The sequence below is a fragment of the Poromitra crassiceps genome (assembly GCF_964638095.1).
Source record: "Poromitra crassiceps genome assembly, chromosome: 7".
Lineage (NCBI taxonomy): Eukaryota > Metazoa > Chordata > Actinopteri > Beryciformes > Melamphaidae > Poromitra > Poromitra crassiceps.
The window spans coordinates 33,238,404-33,259,034 of NC_139628.1; the positions used below are offsets into that span (position 1 = coordinate 33,238,404).

At 43.3% G+C, this 20,631-nt stretch overlaps 2 protein-coding genes and 1 pseudogene across 4 annotated transcripts; 1 reads left to right on the top strand and 2 right to left on the bottom strand.

Annotated features, from left to right (window-relative positions):
• Window positions 1-1,129: 1,129 nt before the first annotated feature.
• On the bottom strand, window positions 1,130-11,645 carry gps2 (G protein pathway suppressor 2). 2 transcript variants are annotated; one of them, XM_083640427.1, is made up of 11 exons: window positions 11,505-11,645; window positions 10,879-10,996; window positions 10,653-10,762; window positions 9,868-9,980; window positions 9,565-9,644; window positions 8,850-8,929; window positions 6,570-6,744; window positions 4,729-4,812; window positions 3,660-3,736; window positions 3,066-3,161; window positions 1,130-2,425 (listed from the first exon to the last, which is right to left on the bottom strand). In XM_083640427.1, exons 2-11 carry the CDS (start codon window positions 10,970-10,972, stop codon window positions 2,333-2,335), a joined length of 1,002 nt encoding a protein of 333 aa, XP_083496553.1. In that variant the 5' UTR covers window positions 10,973-10,996; window positions 11,505-11,645; the 3' UTR covers window positions 1,130-2,332. The 2 variants fall into 2 exon arrangements, with proteins under 2 accessions (XP_083496553.1, XP_083496552.1); XM_083640426.1 differs by having other exon boundaries at window positions 9,865-9,980.
• An 894-nt stretch (window positions 11,646-12,539) lies between these two features.
• Window positions 12,540-15,430, bottom strand: gabarapb (GABA(A) receptor-associated protein b). Its single transcript, XM_083640439.1, has 4 exons — window positions 15,215-15,430; window positions 13,932-14,010; window positions 13,691-13,809; window positions 12,540-13,554 (listed from the first exon to the last, which is right to left on the bottom strand). The coding sequence occupies exons 1-4, from the start codon at window positions 15,302-15,304 to the stop codon at window positions 13,474-13,476; spliced, it is 369 nt and encodes a 122-aa protein (XP_083496565.1). The 5' UTR covers window positions 15,305-15,430; the 3' UTR covers window positions 12,540-13,473.
• A 1,914-nt stretch (window positions 15,431-17,344) lies between these two features.
• LOC310779912 (actin, cytoplasmic 1 pseudogene) lies at window positions 17,345-18,471 on the top strand (annotated as a pseudogene). Its single transcript has one exon. The product of its transcript is annotated as an actin, cytoplasmic 1 pseudogene (transcript).
• Window positions 18,472-20,631: the final 2,160 nt, after the last annotated feature.

Here is a 20,631-nt window from a genome sequence, read left to right on the forward strand (position 1 = left end):
CCCTTGTAATTCTGTTACAGGGGCAAACAAGATGCACTGGACCTGGGGGGAAAGGAGGGGACATTGCCTCGTCAATGCTATTCTCCCTCCCTCTCTAACACTATACTTTCTGACCCTCTTTTGGGTTCAATTAAAGAAGACATTTAATCAATAATTGGAAATGGCAGCCAAGCGGTAAAAACATTCTCTGTGTACATGCACACATAATGTCACGTGCGAGTCAAGATGTAGAGACTAAAAAAAAAGGGTAGAGTCGTAGGTCTTCTCTCACAAACGGTCGCCAATGATTGAGTAGGTCTGGCTCATATTCAGTAGCTACCTACGATCAGGGGAAATGTGATCATGTCAACTGTGTTGTTTTTTTAAATAAATGTGTTCCCCTGAGTTATCAAGGGCTTCAAATCTAGATCTGCATTGTTCATTTTGTTCTGGCTTGTTCAGTCGGGGTGCCACGTTCAAAACGTCGGTGTACGAGTGTGCCACACAGCACAGAACTGACGCCCAATACAAGACTTTGTCTCTTTTCTGTACGGCACCTGTCTATTCTGTGATTCCTCTGAACGAGCCCCTCCTTCTGTTGTTTAATATTTCATGGAACATTATCACCTGAAAACTGTCTATTAAAAAGTTATCAAGATGGCACACCGAGGTTCGGTTTCTTTTTTTCCCCCCTCAAGTAGTTTCAAAATGTTGAAGAGAAACTAAAACCCGGCTCCATGCCTTCCTCGGATATCTGAAGAACACGCCATGCTGTCGAACATACTGATGTCTCCTCATCAGAGCTCTAAAGTCCTTCAGCCAAACTTCTCTTAACTTCACTCACCCCTTAAATCCCTCAGTAAAGACCCTTAGACAGCGCCTGCAAACAGAGCAGGTGGAGAAAAGACTGGATTGAACAGAAAGTATAATCTATAACACACTTAAGTTATCCTTTATCCCCATGGGGAAATTCATCCTCAGCATTTGACCCATCTTCTACTAGGACCCTTCCTAGAACTAGGAGCAGTGGGCAGCCGCAGTGCAGCGCCTGGGGACCAACTCTAGAAGAATTTACATTTTTGTCTATGTCCAAACTGCAGAATATCTCCCCAAAAGCCAAAATTGACACAAATGGTTAGATGTGGTGTGTGCATATTATTTTTTATTTCTACAGCATAAAGCTTTGAAACAGCATAGACTTGAACTTGAGTTCTGCTAAAGGTGGCAAGAGAAAAACACTGAAAATCCTCCGTCGTTCATATTTGGCAGGAGAAGCTGTCATCTCTGAACTGATGGTAACTGACCATGGTTCATGAGGCCTAACGGGATCCAGCTCTAGCCGCCACACACCACTTGACACATTATGATTATGAATGCTAGTACTCAAAAGAACATACTCTTATTCAGGCAATCTTGCTTTATACAAGATATTATGAACATTATTTATGTAAAGTAGCACTAACATGATGCCTTTGCTGTGTAGTTTAAGTGATAAACTATTTTCAGTGTTCAAACAGACATGACAAGATGAAATTCAAGGACTTAGAACTTCACGCAAAACAAATATTTAATTTTCAAATATAGATTTGCCCCAAAGGGCGCATCAAATTTGAATTACGGAGTGTGCCTTAAACAAGTAAATTCTACTATCAACCCAGTGAGCTGGACGGGAAGAATATTTGTCCGATGTCAATTTAAATATTGAGTTTTAATGGTGGTAAATATAGCAAAACAGGCCAGACTGATTGCTGGGCATCTCACATCCAGTTCAAAACTATGGCCATTATCAATACAATATAAATACAGTGATTATCAGAGATACACAAGCTACGCAAGTTCTGATTCTGAGCAATTTAGTTATAATCACTTGATGAACAAAACGTTGGTCAAAATGTAAGACAATGTTATGTGGTTCATTTAAATTTCAATTACTTTTCAAGCACTTCTTTCAATTATTTCAAGGTATCCCAGTACTTGATCCCCCGCCCCCCCCCCAAATCCAAACACTTCAAGGACCTTGTATGGACCCTGTATTTTACAAAGTAAACACATATGAAGTTATGTTAATCAAGGCAGGATGTTAATAACAGAAGCACATGAAGAGATCAATCCTGACCACTGCTGACCACTTGATCAAGGAAGGTAAACGAGCAAAACAAAAGGCCAAAAAGAAGATCCAACACAACACAGGAAGTGAAACTCAATGCCTACGGCCTAATCCAGCCTAATCATTTGGGGGCTTTTACAGTCAGCAATCATCCAACAAATTCTGAAGAAGTCGTTCTGTTCTCCGTCTGACAGATTCTGCAGGTGAAGCGGTGAAATCTCGGCGACGATGTGGGTGTGGCCGTGTTTACTTGCCATGGTGATAAAATCTCTGTCCGCTCTGGGCATGAGGGAGGAAGGCGTGGCGAGGGGCGGGCTGGGGAGAAGTCTGGAATGGCGCCTGGCGACACAAACATGAAACAACATTGGCACAGTGGCGAAAAAGATGTACGCAAATAAAACTTTTCTCTCTGCCGAGGGGCCTCATATGAGACTTTATTTTATCCCATAGTAAAGAAGTGGACATCAGACTGAAAGGCGTAATGACATTACAGAAAGAAAGATGTGTCATCATGATTTTACATTTTTTTATTTACTTTTATAACCAAAACCAGGGGGAAATGTACACTTGTCCCCTAAACACACACACACACACACACACACACACACACACACACACACACCTTGTTTTTGATCATCCCTCGCCATCCCTCGCCCCCGCTAAATGTCAAACGCTCGCTTACAAATCACAAGGAACTAAAGACACTGCAGTGGTGTTACATAACCAGGATCTGAGATAATGCGGGGGTGTTTCTGCCATATAATTGGAGTATGAGGTGATGGAAAGAGCTGTGTGTGTGTGTGTGTGTGTGTGTGTGTGTGTGTGTGTGTGTGTGTGTGTGTGTGTGAGAGAGTGAGTGAGTGAGTGAGTGAGTGAGAGAGAGAGAGAGAGAGAGAGAGAGAGAGAGAGAGAGAGAGAGTGAGTGAGTGAGTGTGTGTGTGTGCGTGTGTGCATGTATGAGTGAGAGTGTGGGGTTAACCTTTGAAGTGGGGATCTGGACCGTCATAGGCGGGGTGGGCAGCAAGCCGGCAGCAGAAGCATGGATGGCTTGAGGGGGCAGCAGCCTCAAAGCACCCTGCAAGAGACAAAAACAACAAGGTTTTTTATACCAGGACAGGGGAGGCATGAGGTGAGGCAGAGGGCTGAATGAGGAGTACACTCTAAACCAGCCAATAGGTTCCATTAAATACACAGTGAGCTCCTCAAGTATTTGGACAGCAAGACATGTTTGGATGTTTTGGATCCATAATGTAATTTATACTTGGCAACTGTGTGTAAGTCCAGTCTGTAAACTTTGAGGACATGTTTATATGAGATATGGATGAACAGTTGAATGACTATGCTTTTTTCCCCTTTTCTTTTATGCCCTGACATTTCAAGATGCCCAACAACATATCTCAAGAGATAATAATTATATTTGCATATACAATCCAGATTGATACATAGGCATCGGTCGTCTGTTGATGCTCCGTTTTCCACCAGGTGCTCTTCCCAATAGTGATGCATCCCAGTGTATCTTTACGGGGCCCTCTGCACGACTACACTGAAGGAGCTACATTTCAAATGGCCTCACCGCATCAGTGAAGCCTGACTGTTGGTTGGCGTGCTCCAGCTGCTTCTGGAGGGGTATTCCTCCCCCAGGCATAAAACCTGCGGAATATATAGTAGTGAGGTTACCATAGGTAGCAAATGGTTACATACAGCAGTGTACAGAGATACTCTGCAGTTGATCCTGTCTCTGGGTGACTATGATGAATGGTTATGAGATGTCTCTAGTAAGAGGATCTAATAGACCTTATTCCATAACCCAGGACGGCGCCATATTGTTGACAAACCGCAGCCGTAACGTAGTCTGGCCGAGCGTATAGCAACAGTTATGGCTTCATCAAAGAGAAGTGATGAAAAAATACATTTGGTCGGAGGTGCGGACCCCATATAAAAAACTGACTTAAGAGTAAATATAACTCATTATATTGCCAGGTATAACGTACCGGACATTGTGAATACAGTATTGGCATAGATAGGCTACACGTCTCAGGAGCTGAAGGCTTTCAAATCCCTCGAGTCCTAGCGTTATACGTAACTATTTCATCTGTGGCAATTGGTCTGACATTTTTACTTTTGTGCCACCGACGACATCATCATCATCATCATCATGATCAAACATTGTCGTGACAGCAAAGGTAAATAACCTTAACGTTAAATGTTTTTTTGATCCGACGCCTGCTTGCATGATCCCAATGTTTGCTACTAACGTTAGCCTCTAGTCTCTTTCCCTTCACGTTTGTGGACAGTAGCGAACACCCGCGCTCTTATTATTATCTGTTGTAAAATAGCTCCTGGCGCAGTAAAAAACGGCATTAAATAGGCTAGTAAGTAACGTTGGCTAGCATCCTAAGCTATGACAGCTGTCAGTCACTTTTAAAGAGCGCGCTGCGGAATGTCAAGAATATGGCGGCGGTGGGCGTGCCCGTACGTGAGTGACGTCAATGGAATAAGGTCTATATGCAAAGGGATGGAAGCTACAGTGAATAAGGTCTATATGCAAAGGGATGGAAGCTACAGTGAATAAGGTCTATATGCAAAGGGATGGAAGCTACAGTGGGAGCAGAGGGAGTGGGGCAGCAGGCTGAGGAACTGACCAGGCTGGGAGGTGAAGTGACTGTGGACAGGGTAGCCGGGCTGCTGGTGGGGGAGGTACTGCATGGGCTGAAACGCAGACGCACCTGGGAGGGAGGGAGGGGGAGGAAGCAGGAGGGTCTTATTACAATTGCTAAAAAAGAAAATCCCACTGCAATGATGTGGTCACTCAACAGATGTGTTTCTCCAAAGTCATCATGACACGTGCAAAATGACTTGGTAATAAAGTGAACGACAGCATATCGATCTGCTGACATTCAGAACGCACACACCCTTGCAGAGAAATTCATTGTTTTTTTTCTTACTCTTAGAAAGTGACTCAGTAAGTGTGTGAACCCAGCTAACAGGGGTTAATTTGGTTCAAAGAAGAAAAACATCACTTAAAGTCGAGCTGAACCCATTCGTCACGTGCGTCCGAGTCCGTTTCAGACTGAAAACATAATTTGTCTGACAAAACAAACGTGATCACAAGTTGAGAGGCGGGTCATAGTATCGTGTCGATGATTTTATTTGACAATTCTGGGGACTGGATTGGGCTTTGGCCAATCCTGGCGTGTTCCGCCTCCAAATCGAGTGGGATTCAGAGTGTTGTGGCGCTCCCCTCGGGAAGAGCCTGCTGACTGACGCGAGGTTAGTGGCTGAGTGGAGCTCAGCGAGCCCGCAGGCAGCCAGCTGCCTTCGTGTTGCCGAGCGGAGAGTGCAGCACGTCGGCCTGGAATCTTTGAGGTGCGACCCCTGACAACCAGGCTCTCTGTGAGGCGGCGATTCCTGGAATGCGACTTTTAATGAGCCAGTTACATTTCTTTGCATTCTTAGACATTACCGTTTGATTTAGTTTGCATAATTGCTCAAGATAGTTAGTTTATGGGCTAGAATTTCTGCCAGATGACAGGCACTAGGCACTAGACCATTTTCCCCTTCATTTGGAAGAGAAAATTATCCTGAAATTAAGATTTGATTGACAGCTGCAATGTCATGATATGATTGGTTCTATAAAGAAAAAGCTCCCGCACACTGTCTCACCTTTTTAGGAGAATTTATTGGATAAACGTTTCGGTCACTAGGACCTTCATCAGTATTACTGATCATAATACTGATGAAGGTCCTAGTGACCGAAACGTTTATCCAATAAATTCTCCTAAAAAGGTGAGACAGTGTGCGGGAGCTTTTTCTTTATAGTTTCATGTTTTTCCCCGACGCACCTGTCATATTCCCAGGTGTGCAGAGATCCTTTCTGCTATGATATGATTGGTTGAAATGAGGTAGAAATTTGATAGTACTAGGTGACGTCAGCAAACTGTAGATTAGTGTTATCAATGAGAATCTTGAAAAATGAAATTTTGATGTGAAAAAGGGTGAAAAACTAAAGAAATTAGATTTTTGTGATTTTTTTTGGCATACATTATTAAATAGGTGCACTGCATACCCAGGTATTTGAACTATAAGAAAAGAAAATTCATTTTTGGGTTCAGCTCGACTTTAAGACAGCATTTGTTGTTGCAGGTGCATTGTGTTGACACCAAAGTGTTGCATGCGTTCTATTATTCCATGCATTGATAGTGCACGCGTAAACTAAAACAAATGGTGTTGCGCCCCATTCTTCCCCCAGGCTCTCCGTGAGGTTTTCCAGATGAAAACATTTTGTCAGTGAATCTTTTTTTAGCTGTAATACCATTTTCCATAAGCAACTCTATGGGTTTCTTCTCATCACATTTGAGCCATGGGATCCTTGTGTAGAGCTCTGCACACAGTTTGCAGCAACATAAATACATTACAGATCAAGTGTGATCCTAGCATAACACACACACACACACACACACACACACACACACACATCCTGTACCTCTGATCTGGGAGCTGCTGGCGAAGCTGACTGGCACGGAGGGTCCGGCGGCGTAGCTGGAGGCGTGCTGGGCCTGGGACACCCCGTAGGGCTCATGAACCCCCTGACTTCCGCTGAACTGGCCATGCTCTGCAGAGCTGGAGCTGAAGCCAGGCTGCGTCTGGTAGTGACGTCCCTGCAGGAGGAGGAGGAGGAACACTGGGTAAATATTCTGGTATACTATCTTCTTCTGAAAGACATTTGTTAGTTTGTTTCTCTGAATATGTAGGTGGATTAGAAGAGTGGTGTATGAGTACTGTTGGCTTCACCCAATACCCTGCAACTAAGCCCACAAATTACGTTTGCGCACACACTAGGGGTCGACCGATTATCGGTTTGGCCGATTATTATGGCCGATATTCAACATTTTGCCGATTATCTGTATCGGCATTTTCATTGGCTGTTTGCCGATATAATAATTCAATAAAAAAATGCGCTAATTTGCAGCTGCTGCGGCTGGAAGGAGCCTCTCCTACAGTACTGTAGTTCCCTCTGTGTGATCTGGAGCAATGTCCCTCCCACAGCGCTATCTGATTGGTTACACATCGAGCAATAGCCTATCAGAGAGCTGCTCAGAGATGAAATCTGACACCTCAGTGCTCCAGCCTGCACAGAGGCAGGCAGTGGCCGTCTGAGCTGTGCTGCCTCTGGAGCGGACAGCGGACTTGACTAGTTGGCTGTTGCGACTGTGTGACAGTCACAGTGTTAAGGTAAAGCTGCAGATATTGCCATGCCGAAGTTGTACTAAAGTTAATATACATAATAATTACCTACGCTGACATTTCAAAAACACCACGATCTTATGAGCGATTCGTATGAAGCGCAGCCTCGCACACGCACAGTGCAAAGTGTGTGGAGATAGGTCTGTCTATAAGTGAGAGAGATGATTGTTGCAGTGATAACGATAAGATAACAGAGATTATTTGTGTACTGATAGCATATATCTTTGAGTAACGTTGGTGCCTGCTGTGCAAGTGCAACTCAAACTTATCACCGTCCACCGCTGTTGAAGAGGGCAAAATAGCCTAGTAACCTCACAAAGCAGTGTATGGGGCACTAGTTTTTAATTCCATAGTAGCGTGCGTGTCCACGGTGTAGCGTCGCTCTTTTTGAATCAAATGGCCATGGTTGTCAGTAGCGAAGCTGTTTTATTGATCCAGTCGGCTGCGTGTCCGAAAAATACATTGGCAGGCAGGCATGTCTGGGCAAGCAGAGCGGACTTTTTTTCTGCTCTCTCTGACTCTCTCTCTGCTTGGAACAAGGAACCGAATAAACGAGGATGAGACATTACATCAGCGGATGCACGGATGAACGTGTTTGTTTCAGTATTCTCCTTTGAGAGCCTGGGGGTGAGGTTAGTGTCAGGTGTAAGCGGAGGGAAACCCTCTATTATTTTGTTACTGTAGTGAGTCGGTGTTAGTTTGTTAAAAGTATAAGTCCACAGCTTTATCTTGATAATGTGCCCAAGTCTCCACTAGATTGAACAACACACACACACACACACACACACACACACACACACACACACACACACACACACACACACACACACACACACATACACTTTGATTCATATCAATATTAATAGAGTGAATATTTTCAAATAATATTGTAGTTGGATAAACTGAAGAAAATGAATTTCAACAACGGGTCGTGTTATTCTAAATTTTGACACCAAGATTTAAATTTTTACTGCAAACATATATCGGTTCCAAAATATCGGTTATCGGTGTCTTTCATTGCCGATAATCGATATCGATATCGGCCCTGAAAAACCCATATCGGTCGACCCCTAGCACACACACACGCACGCACACACACACACACGCACGCACGCACGCACACTAGTCAGAGATCAAACTCCACACAACATTGCAAGGCTGACAGACAGAGCAACGAGCAGGTACTCTACTTATCCTAGAGGGAAATTCTATAGACCCTTTTCACGGGGGCTATTTTGTGTTGAAAAGGCAGGGTAAACAGGTGCAAGCACCACACTAATGAGGTTTTCCAACTTCCATGATTGGAAGTTGGAAACCCTCATTACCCATTACCCTGCCTTTTCGACACAAAATGGCCCCCGTGAACAGGGTCAATTGTTACAGCAGGCGGCAGCAACACACTTGAAACACAGTCAACAAAATGACAGTGAATCCTGTGGTGAAACATCTAGAGAGAGATGGAGGGCAGAACGGTGACATTTGATGGAAAGACAATTGAGTGCAGGATTCCTCCACTCACCGGGATCACAGGAGTCTGAAACAGCTGTTTGCTGCGCTCTCCTAGCAGTGCACCGGGTCGACTATGGCTGACTGGACTGCCTGAGAGAGAGGAGAATGGAAGAATCAGTGCACTAGTGATAATGTGATATGGATAATGGCATTTGCCCCGGGCATCAAGGGGCAAATTCAGGTCAGTGAGTCAGGGGTGAGACACTTCACTCCTCACTACCTGTGAGCAATCAAATGTCAATATGGTTGACATCACTTTACATAATCACTTTGCACAAATATTATGTTTGTTGAGCTGAACTTAAAAGGAAACAAAAGTTCCATGTATCCACAATCTTTGCATCTTAGCTGTGATTTTTCACACAAATCCCAGACCAATCAAAGAAACAATCTGTCTCCTCTATCATACTGTTCCTGTCAACATCCGAGTGGAGAACTCCCTAAACTGTTGTTTATTGGGTACATACTATTGCTGATCCTCCAACAGGTAGGACGGTTTAATCATGATTCAAAACTCTGTCTGACATGGATTATAATACAGCATTTACACTTTTACAGTGCGTTTTGAAATCCTTTTTAGCTAGCGCTGCCAACTGTAAAATCATAGGACTGTACAGAATCTGTGCATGTTTCCTTGCAAAACCAAAACAATGGATTTTGTACACAAAACATCCTCTGTAATTCAGATGATGGTATATGATGCATAAAACTTAAACGTATCTTACCTTGCATGGTAATGAGGTGCTGTCCTGAATGCATGGGCAGACTGGCTTGATAGCTGGCTGACGTCAATGTTGTGATATCACTAGATAGATAGATAGATAGATAGATAGATAGTTAGATAGGGTTAGTGCCCCGTGTATTATGACAGGTCAGGTGGTAAAGAAATATAAAAATATAAGTGGTTTTTAGTTAAATCCTCGATTCTGACTAAGTCTTGATATTAGCTAACCATAACCCTCTCACACAAATTGCAAACATACCTTCAGGTACTGAATTAAAAAGAAAATTTCCGTAGCCCTTACTACCTCTGCTCCTTTCTGCGTCTCTTCTCCTCTTCATGGAGGACTTTCTTGAGCTGTAAAAAGAGCTGGTGTTTCTCCTCTTGGAGTCCCTGTAGTTTCTCCCCCATCTTCATTACCTGAAATTCAGATGACAAAGACACATTGAGCTGGAAGTAGTGATGCAAAAGGAGTATCATAAACGTTTGGTGAGTAAGCTTGTCGATCCGCATACATTGTATACATTGCGTCTTTGGCACAATTTTCACCCATGTTTTGTGTATGATGTCAGATGAACTAGCACGGAGCACCTACTGAACAAACTAAGTGAAGATGAATTTGCAATTAAACTCTAGCTAGCATGTACTGCAGTGATGATAATGGGGTCATCCCTATGTTCCCCGGGTCCTATGTTCCCCGGGTCCTATGTTCCCCGTTTTTGTGGGACCGGGGGACATAGAACCCCGCTATGTTCCCTGGGAGAGGTTAGGTTTTGGGTTAGGGTCTGGGGGAGGTTAGGTTTAGGCGTGGGGGGTGGGAGAGGTTAGGTTTTGGGTTAGGGTCTGGGGGAGGTTAGGTTCGGTCCCACAAAAACGGGGAACATAGTACCCGGGGAATATAGGACCCGGGGAACATAGGTACGCTCCCATGATAATAATGCTGCATACAGAAGTGAAACTGCTGCCAATCTTCTCATTGCACAGTGATGATTTGGTCAAAGAGCTTATTCTCCAAGGGTCCTTTGATATGATGTTGCAGTCTCTTTTCGAGGTGTGAAAGTGTTTTTTTTATTATTATTATCTCTTTCCAACCTGTTCTTTAGTTTCCTCCAAAGACATCCTCTCCTCTATTTCTTTCGTCCTCTTCCTCTCTTCCTCCTCCTTCATCTTCTGCTCCATCATTTTGTCCACCTCTTCCTCCTCTGACAATTGACAGTTGTGACAGTATTACACACTCCTCCTCTGACAATTGACAGTTGTTGACACACTTGGCACTGCAATGTCTATTTGTATTTATATATCACACATACACACTCACCTTGCCTTTTGCGCTCCCTCTCCCTCATGATGTGCTTATGGAGGGCTCTGGCCATAGCGTTGGACAGCTTGGGTCTCTCCAGCAGAGCGGGCATGGTGACAGGCAGTGGAGGGGCCAGCTAGGAGAAATGTAGTTTACAAGTAGTGACCGTGTTACGTTTCAAATAGTCTCTCCCCAGACTCAAATATTATGTTGAATCGCTGCGCTCCGCAGCTCTGCAGCATGCAGTAACGTAGTGTATCAGCGTAAGAACTCTCATGGGTCTGGCGTTGAGACTACGTTTCAAATAACTGCTTTAACGTCACAAACGATCTAGCCTTAACGTTAGGCCTAGCTTTATTTGCCTTTAAGCTAACTAGCTGTTCTAGCCTGGGTAGCTGCCTGCTTCTATGCATTTGCTATTATGGCTAAAATTACAGTAATTCCTAGCGTTAATAAATTATATTATTTGAGATGAAGATGTGGGGAAGTTGATTATATCGGGTAACGTTTACGTTACACGAATAAAAAAATCATTTGAACAAGCTCAAAACGTTAGCTAGCCTTAACGTTAGCTATTTACGCAGCTAACGCTAATATTATCCGTGCTAGTGCGGCAAAGCTGAAGTAAACTGATGTTATCTTACTTTCGTTGCTTTGTGAGTCGTTCAATAAAAGCCTAACCGTGTCACGGTTTGGATTTAAGGTGGTTTAGCTTTGTAATTCTGTTGAAATTCAATAAAATGAAATCAAACTTTCCCCAAAACATAAACATAGCAAGGTTTGGCCAAGTAAATATTTTAATATTATACTTCCTGTGTCAAACAAAAGACGATATCCGGTTTGCGGCTGGTCGAAATGCATTCTGGGACCGTGGGTTTTTCTGTATTTCGGCCTACAAGAAAATATAAATGACAATTGATTCAAAATAAATCCCTGGTGACAGATGTTTACACTGAGCATGGACACACCGTAAAAAAAATACATATAAATAAAAATATTCAGTTCAAACAATCTATGAAACGGTTAGGCCACATGATCCAGGCTGGCTGCTCAGATATACAAAACACTTTTTGGGCAGGCACACCTACAGCCACACACTCTCTTGATATATGGCACATGTATGGCACTCAGTGCAATGCTATGAAGGTATGACCTGTATGCACTGTTACACAAATGCACTGAAATGCAGGGACTAAACTTCACCCGCATTGTAATTAATAAGGACCATTCCATCTGGTTAGATACCAGTCCATTCCACCACATTACATTTAGTTTAGCCTCTCACACAAAAATAGTTAATTTGCATGTCTTGCTTTTACTTCCCTACATTTCTTAGAAAAGACGGTCGCACTAAGAAAAACACTTCATCAGCACACCTCCATCTTGGCTCTAGATGGTGAAATCCCTTCCTCACCCGGGCCACTACATATCACAAAAATGATGTGGTAGGGCGTAGGAGTGGTTGTCGGCAGAGAATTGCAGCTTCAGCCGTGGTGCTGCTGACATCTCTGTGGCAAGTGGTTGTTAAATTCAAATTATCAAGGGAAAAGATACAGTGCAATAGAAGAGTAAAAAACAACAAAAAAACATGAGCAGTTCCATAACAGATCGTTCACGCTAGATAAGATATACTCTCCACATGCACTATGATATTCAATAAAGACAACAAACGGTTAGCTTTTTATCACATTTTATCATGTATGGCCATGAGTGGAGAGAGCCAGTAATGCAGCTGTATACCGAGTTCAAATCTTGTTAACAAAAAAGCAAATAGAACTTAAAAAAAGAGAAAATTGCACTCAGCTTTACAATACCTGTAGAAATCAAGCCATCTACAATTAAGAACAATAACGATAATCATCATAGCAGTCAAAAGTAATAGTCTTACCACTGAAAGCAGAGACAGAGGGAAGATGATTGTTTAGTCTGAATTCTATTACACTCCATACAAGGATCATATGCATGGTGGGAAACTAGGATTCATATTCACTGGCTTTAGTGACTGGTGGATTACAAAAATTCACTAGCATTTTATTTTATTATTATTTTTAGGGGGAAAGAAGAGCTGTAAAACAGTTGGTTATCCGTAATAGCTGATGCAACATTTACCTGCCACAGACATATTCACCTGGTAGCTGCTGTTAAATTTCCAACCCTGGCAAACGCAATACATCATTATGCAAACTATAATGACTATAATAACCAATAAGTATCTTCATTGTCAATAAGAGCTGATTTTATCTTAAATTCACATTCTGTGCCTTTCTTCCCTTGTCTTTGAAATAACTGCAATTACGGTCTAGTTAACTCCAAATTCTCTCTCAATTTTGTCAGTAAAGCATGATCAATGCCACTACAACAAAAAAGAAAAAAAAAAAGGCTGTGAGACCACTTAAACAAAAATACCATCGAAAAGAAAACTGGAGGCAAATACAAGTCAGGCTGCTGGAGAATAATAAAGATGTAAATGGATGGGAGAGGGGGAAAGGATGGGTGGTGAAAGTGCATTTGACATATTTACTCTGGGAACTCTAGGCTGCTGAGCTGGATTTTATATTTTAATGAATGGTGGAGGTCTTGGAGAGGTGGATGGGTGGGGGTGATGTAGTGGCATTAGATTTCCCTTTGGCTGTCCCCATAAACGCTCTCATCACTGTAGGCAATGTAGAGGAAAAAGTCCTCTTCATGATGCTCCTGTGAATGAAAGAAAATCAGAAGGATAGAGTGTGAATGAGGCAGATAACAAAGCTGCTATGACATGAAAAACAAACAAAGATAAAGACAATTTGAGAGCAGGTCATCAGTGGAGAAAATGAGATATAATTCTTACCTGGTACAACAGTCCCATGGTAGCTGAGGTGGGTGGAATGACGTTGTTTACAAAGAAGAAGAGAGCGTCCTCAGCTCGCAAGTGGATTCTTTTCCGGATGAGGAAGTAAAACTGGCCCACTAATAAAGAGAGTATGAGAGGGCAGGGACATTTTTTTAAATGCAACTAGGAGATATACATGTCTCTGTAACATTGTCCATTTTTAGCAGCTAATACAGCTTTTAATTTCTGTTCTGTTTACCTGTCAGGTCGGAGGGGACAAGGTATTTCTTCTTGTCCAGATCTCCTATTCTGGCTTTGGGGGCTTTCTCCACAATTACCTGGGGAGGGGAGGGAGCAGTGACAATAAAATATTAAAGACTTGACTGCTCTCAGCAAATTAATCTAATTATATTTTCCACAGAGCAAAAGTTGTGAGCATTGACTATTTAGTTAAGCTACTGAGTAATATTTCACCTGTTTCTGTTTCACGTTTCTCAGAAAAGGGATCTGAGAACACAGACTAAATGACTAAATGTTCAGTCAAATGCTGATTAAAATAGAAATCTATGGTGTTTTTTTGTCAAATAGTAACCTGGGCCAATAGTTTCACAAGATCGCCCCCAATATTTTGTCAGTGGTTTGGAAATAGGCAGGTTGATTTTCATTACTGTTTGCCTGGGCAACTGACCTACAGACCTAGGATGACACAAAACAGACGGGGGGGGGAGGGTCAATGTGAAACAAAATATTGTAACACTATGTGATTTCCTTTCTGTTCTTAAAAAAAGAAAACTAGCTTAACCCATTGGTAGTTTTGACCTAGCCATTCTCGTTTAGTTATGGGTGATAAGGCCATGGAACATGACTGTCAACCTTTTACAAGAGACCGTGCGACGTAAACAAGTGTCGACACCACTTATTTTAGGCTACACTGCCGTTGCCATTTCAAAACTTCAACGTACTAACCAGGTTTTGGTATTCATCGAATTAGTTACCTCTCCGTGAACACGTCAAGTATCAGCCTGCGTACACTTGTCATTTCTTTTCAATGTGTGTTGAACACCCAAGCTACGGCTAACGCTATCCGAAACGTGACTTGTTTATCAACCGACTGAAACGGTTCTTTCTATTTGTAACGATCACATCAAGAATTGTGGGTATGTGGTTAACATTCTAGAGTTGAACAAACAAATAAACACACACGGGCAGATTAGTAAATTAATCTATCATTGGCTGGCCTGTATGACATTTCGGGGCCCTAATTCCTGTTATTGGTTTCGGTTATATATTACTGCAGTTTTCTAACGTGGCAGTCAGTCAATCGTCGAGGGAAAATAACGAAAACTGTGTGGGTAATTCACGTATTGTTAACGTTAGCAACCTAACTATCTTACAGTTTGAATTCAAATACTGTAAATGACACCATAACCTAGCAAGCTGGGTATGGTTAGCTACAGCTAGCTCGCTATCTCACACGGCTATCTCGTTTGCTAACAACACCGAACAAGCTAAAGTGTTAGCAAGCTAACGTTCGCTACTTACTGGTACCCTATCCGGATACTTCTTCCTTATTTTCTCGCCTTCGGACCGTCTTTTCTCAAAAGGGTGCTCCTCTTTGTACTGGAACTTCATTGTTAGAGAAATGACAGACAACTAGTCGGTCACTCCGGCGCGTATGATGTGTTGCTCAAGGAACGACAAAATTCGTGGACACTCGACAAAAACAAACGTTGCTAGCTAGCGTTGGTTAGCTCGCTACAGCTGTTTTCCTAGTGCGACTGCGGCGGAGGGATACAATAACAATATGACGTAGCGAATCTAAATCGCAGGATAAAAGTCAAGTTTGGAGACATCACATGGCGATAGCCAACGTTTCTTCCAATAAACATTCGTCCTCTGAAGTAGTCACGGTATGGACGGGTTTAAATACTAGGATCTTTATAGGAACTGTTTTATTTTGATCAACCACTGCGCATTAAACCTAGGGGAGGGCTGTGATGAGGCATCTGTCCTTGTCATATGACCGAGGCCCTGCAGTTGCCAAAGAGCCCTGCTGAAAAACAGACGCAACAACACGCAATTTTTTATAGGGGGAGGGTGTTTCAATTTTGTCTGTGCAGGGCATGTCAATGGTAGGGTAGTGTAGTCCCAGGCCAAGCCATCCAGGGGGTTCACAGAAAAATTAGGACTGTTTAATCCACTATCCAGTGACTAATTTGGGGATTCCCAGCAAAATGGGATGTTTACACTGACAGTAGCCAATTAAGCAGCTAGGCAATTAAACCAATTAAGCAAGAACTAGTAGTTACTACCTTCAAGCCCCATTTTGGCAAACATCTTGCCAAAATGGGGCTTGCTCGTCCTTGAGCAAGACCAGACTCCCTGCCAGCTCTGGCAGTAGTGCTGCTCTGCATCATTTTGACCTATGACCTCCTTAAAGTGGGTAAAGTGAAAAGAGAAGCAATTCACAAAAGTCTTCACAGATGAGCTTCCTGGGGGGGGGGGGGGTCTTATAAAATGGGCGCTCCATTGTTTTGAGCTGTTGAGCTATTGCCATGATTACTAGCAGCCAATATTGGGAATTGGGAACAAGGAACTACAATTTAGAAGACGGGTTTCGGCCCTGGAGCCCGCTGCATGGGCTTGCCGCACACAGCTCGGCTGCTGCGCGGCCTCACCTGCTCTATTGGCATGCCCAGAGCACAATCGGTCTGTCACTGATGTCTATGACATCATCAGTGATGTAATCAGTGACATCATTATTGACCAAAATCATCTTATGGCATCACTGTCTGGTGTCATAGGCACTGATGTCATAGGCATTCTGACATCATCAGTGGGACAAAAATTGAAAGACAGCAGACAGATATTTGGTTTTCTGTCCATAATATGCCCATTTCCTTAAACACATAGGAAAAGGTGACAACTGGTATTGCATATAATTCCCTGAGTCACACTCAGCTCGACTTCCGTATCTCTCCCTGCTCATGTGATGCCTCCACCTAAAATGACCTGAGTGCATAATACTGTTCTGTGTTGAATCACAGTCAGCCAGACCGCATGAATCTGAAAGAACCTCCCTCCTACATTTCACAACACACTCGTACGTCACATTCACAAAACAGACTGAATGAAACCTCCTTCTGGATGCTCGTGATACATCCTTCTCTACTTACCCATCATGGTGATAAGGATTTATGACATCACTGATGATGTCATATTGTGACATCATTAGTTATGTCATAAACTCCCTGCATGGATTCATGACATCACTGATGATGTCATATTGTGACATCATTAGTGATGTCATTGTGACATCATCAGTGATGTCATAAATCCTCCCTGCAGGGATTTATAACATCACTGATGATATTATAGACATTGTGACATCATCAGTGATGTCATAAATCCTTCACTGCAGGGATTTATGACATCACTGATGATGTCATAGACATTGTGACATCATCAATGATGTCATACATCCTTCCCTGCAGGGATTTATGACATCACTGATGATGTCATATACATTGTGACATCATCAGTGATGTCATAAATCCTTCCCTGCAGCAGCTATAAATAAGACTAGAATCACCATAACACCCACTTTGTGTGAGATATTGTCTGCCTGCAACTGATTACCCTTAAAGTGGATTTTCCCCACATAAAGTTCAGCCATGGAAGATGAAATCCGCGCACTGGTTGTTGACAACGGATCCGGCATGTGCAAAGCCGGTTTTGCCGGAGAGGACGCCCCTCGTGCTGTCTTTCCCTCCATCGTCGGTCGCCCGAGGCATCAGGGAGTGATGGTGGGTATGGGCCACAAGGACAGCTACGTAGGTGACGAGGCCCAGAGCAAGAGAGGTATCCTGACCCTGAAGTACCCCATCGAGCACGGTATTGTGACCAACTGGGATGACATGGAGAAGATCTGGCATCACACGTTCTACAACGAACTGAGAGTTGCACCCGAGGAGTACCCTGTCCTCTTGGCAGAGGCCCCCCTGAACCCCAAAGCCAACAGGGAGAAGATGACCCAGATCATGTTTGAGACCTTCAACACCCCCGCCATGTATGTTGCCATCCAGGCTGTGCTGTCCCTGTACGCCTCTGGTCGTACCACCGGTATCGTCATGGACTCGGGTGATGGTGTGACCCACACAGTGCCCATCTACGAGGGTTACGCCCTGCCACACGCCATCCTGCGTCTGGACTTGGCTGGCCGCGACCTCACAGAGTACCTCATGAAGATCCTGACAGAGCGTGGCTACTCCTTCACCACCACAGCCGAGAGGGAAATTGTGCGTGACATCAAGGAGAAGCTGTGCTACGCTGCCCTGGACTTCGAGCAGGAGATGGGTATCGCAGTCTCCTCCTCCCGGGAGAAGAGCTACGAGCTGCCCGACGGACAGGTCATCACCATCGGTAATGAAAGGTTCCGTTGCCCAGAGGCCCTCTTCCAGCCTTCCCTCCTCGGTATGGAGTCATGTGGAATCCACGAGAGCACCTACAACAGCATCATGAAGTGTGACGTGGACATCCGTAAGGACCTGTACGCCAACACCGTGCTGTCTGGAGGTACCACCATGTACCCCGGCCTCGCTGACAGGATGCAGAAGGAGATCACATCCCTGGCCCCATCCACCATGAAGATCAAGGTCATTGCCCCACCTGAGCGTAAATACTCTGTCTGGATCGGAGGCTCCATCCTGGCCTCCCTGGCCACCTTCCAGCAGATGTGGATCAGCAAGCAGGAGTACGATGAGTCCGGCCCCTCCATCGTCCACCGCAAATGCTTCTAAAAGTTCCTCGTTTTTCCTTCCCTGACCAAACGCCCAACGACAAGCTGCGCAACCACACATTCTCATTGTCCTAAATGTGTCAAGTGCAGAATGTGTGAAATAAAATGTATAATGATTAAAGACCACATTTGTACCATTATTGTTACGTTGTTTTGTTTACGAAATTCTCAGTTTCAATATTTTTTGTTGCCAAATGGCCTTTTAAAATAATTCTCAAAGAGTTGGCGTGCACCTGTAAAGTGGCAGTCTGCAAACATCAAGGGTTGCCTTACAGTCAATTGCTCAGAGTCAGAAGAATCTGTAACACAGATGACATGTTTGAGAAACAGGCTCACAAGCTCTGTATCAGATTTAGTACCAAAGGGTAAAAAGTAAGGATAAAAAAGTACTGGATAGTAGCCTCCAGAGGGTCAGACGGTTACAACGTGACGAGCTGTTGGTTCCTAAAACTTCCTCGGACCGTGATTTTAATATTGTGTGTGCGACCACTTTTTCTCCTGTTTCGCAGGACATTAAAAAATGTATTTTGAGCCATTGGCACATTCTGCAGAGCGACCCCCTAGTGGGCCATGCCTTCACCAAGCTTCCTCTGTTTCTCTGTTTGCCCTTAAACGGGCTAGAAACATAAGAGACATGGTAGTCAGAGCTGACTGCTATACCCCCCCCCCCCGGTACATTTCTTGTCCAATATACCGAGCGGTAATTTTCCTTGTTTAAATTGCATTCACTGTAATGCCATGATCAGAGGTGATTCCTTCTTTCATCCCCACTCTGGGAAGAAATATTCTATTAAAAGTAGAATTACATGTAAAACCAAATTTGTTGTATATTTATTAAACTGCCCGTGTGGCCTGTTCTACATAGGTAAGACCACCAGAGAACTCAAGACCCGTATATCGGAGCACAAAAGTAACATTAGAAATAGGGATATCAAGTCGTCAGTGGCCAGACATTTCAATACAGTGGGTCATGATGTGTGTTCCCTCAGATTTCAAGGCATTGAACATGTTCATCCTCTGAAGAGAGGTGGTGACAGAGACAGGGCTCTTTTACAAAGGGAAGCCTTCTGGATACACACCTTCCAAACAGAGCACCCTAAGGGTCTCAATGAAGAACTGCTACTGGGTTGTTTTCTCTAGAATGTGCTCATATGCGATACCTGTAAGATAGAGGCTTATTTTATTGTTCTATTGTTCTAGTACTTCTATATAAATGCTATGTTCCACCTTTTATTCTCCGTGGCTATAGGTCTGTTTGTGTGCTTTCCTGACCATTGTGCTATTTGAACTTTGTTGTATCTCTTACACAATATGATCTATAATTGTTAATCGTTGGATACCGTTGTTCCCTTTTTTCTTGTACCCGTCTACGTTCGGCGGTTTATAAAAAATTATATATTCATGTGTAATTGAATGTATTTCCGGTTTTGACTGTATTTAACCGTCACGTCCGCCTACTGTGGCACAACACTGAAGGCCTACGCGCCGAAACTTGTTTGTTGCTGTGCTGCTGCCCCAGACTAAGGTATTAAAACCTCTAAAAGGACTTTTTGTGTGTGCTGGCTTTTCTGTTGTGACTTGATATTACATGTGCCCTGCACCGAAGCTGCATGTTTTGGAGTGTGCTCGCTTTTCACTTTTTTCCTTGCCAACATCAAACAGCACCTATCACCACATCCACAGTGCTATACCATCCAAAAAATAAATAAGAAAATTAATAAAGATACGCATTTCAACCGATAAAATGTCTGCACGCAAACAATATAATTATAACATGAGCAATTGTGATGTCATCAGTGATGTAACTGGAGCAATTGTGATGTCATAGGTGATGTCATCAGTGATATCATTTTGTTGATGTTAGATGCACAGAGTCATTGTGATATCATAAATGCTTCTCTATAATCTATCGCCCTATTTCTGTTTTACCTTGCTTTTCTAAATTTGTTGAAAAAATAATTTACACCACCAGTGTTACTGCACTTAAGTGAGAAAAACATCTTATAAGATCTGAGACGCTGCTACATGGTACCATATGAGCTGTTGTCAATTGCTTTGTTTAAAGGCTAGAGGAGGATCTCATGTTACTTCCCATTCAGATTCCTTCAAGAAGGGGGAAGCAGCAAAAACCTTAAGCGACCTTATCTCTTTCACCTCCAGT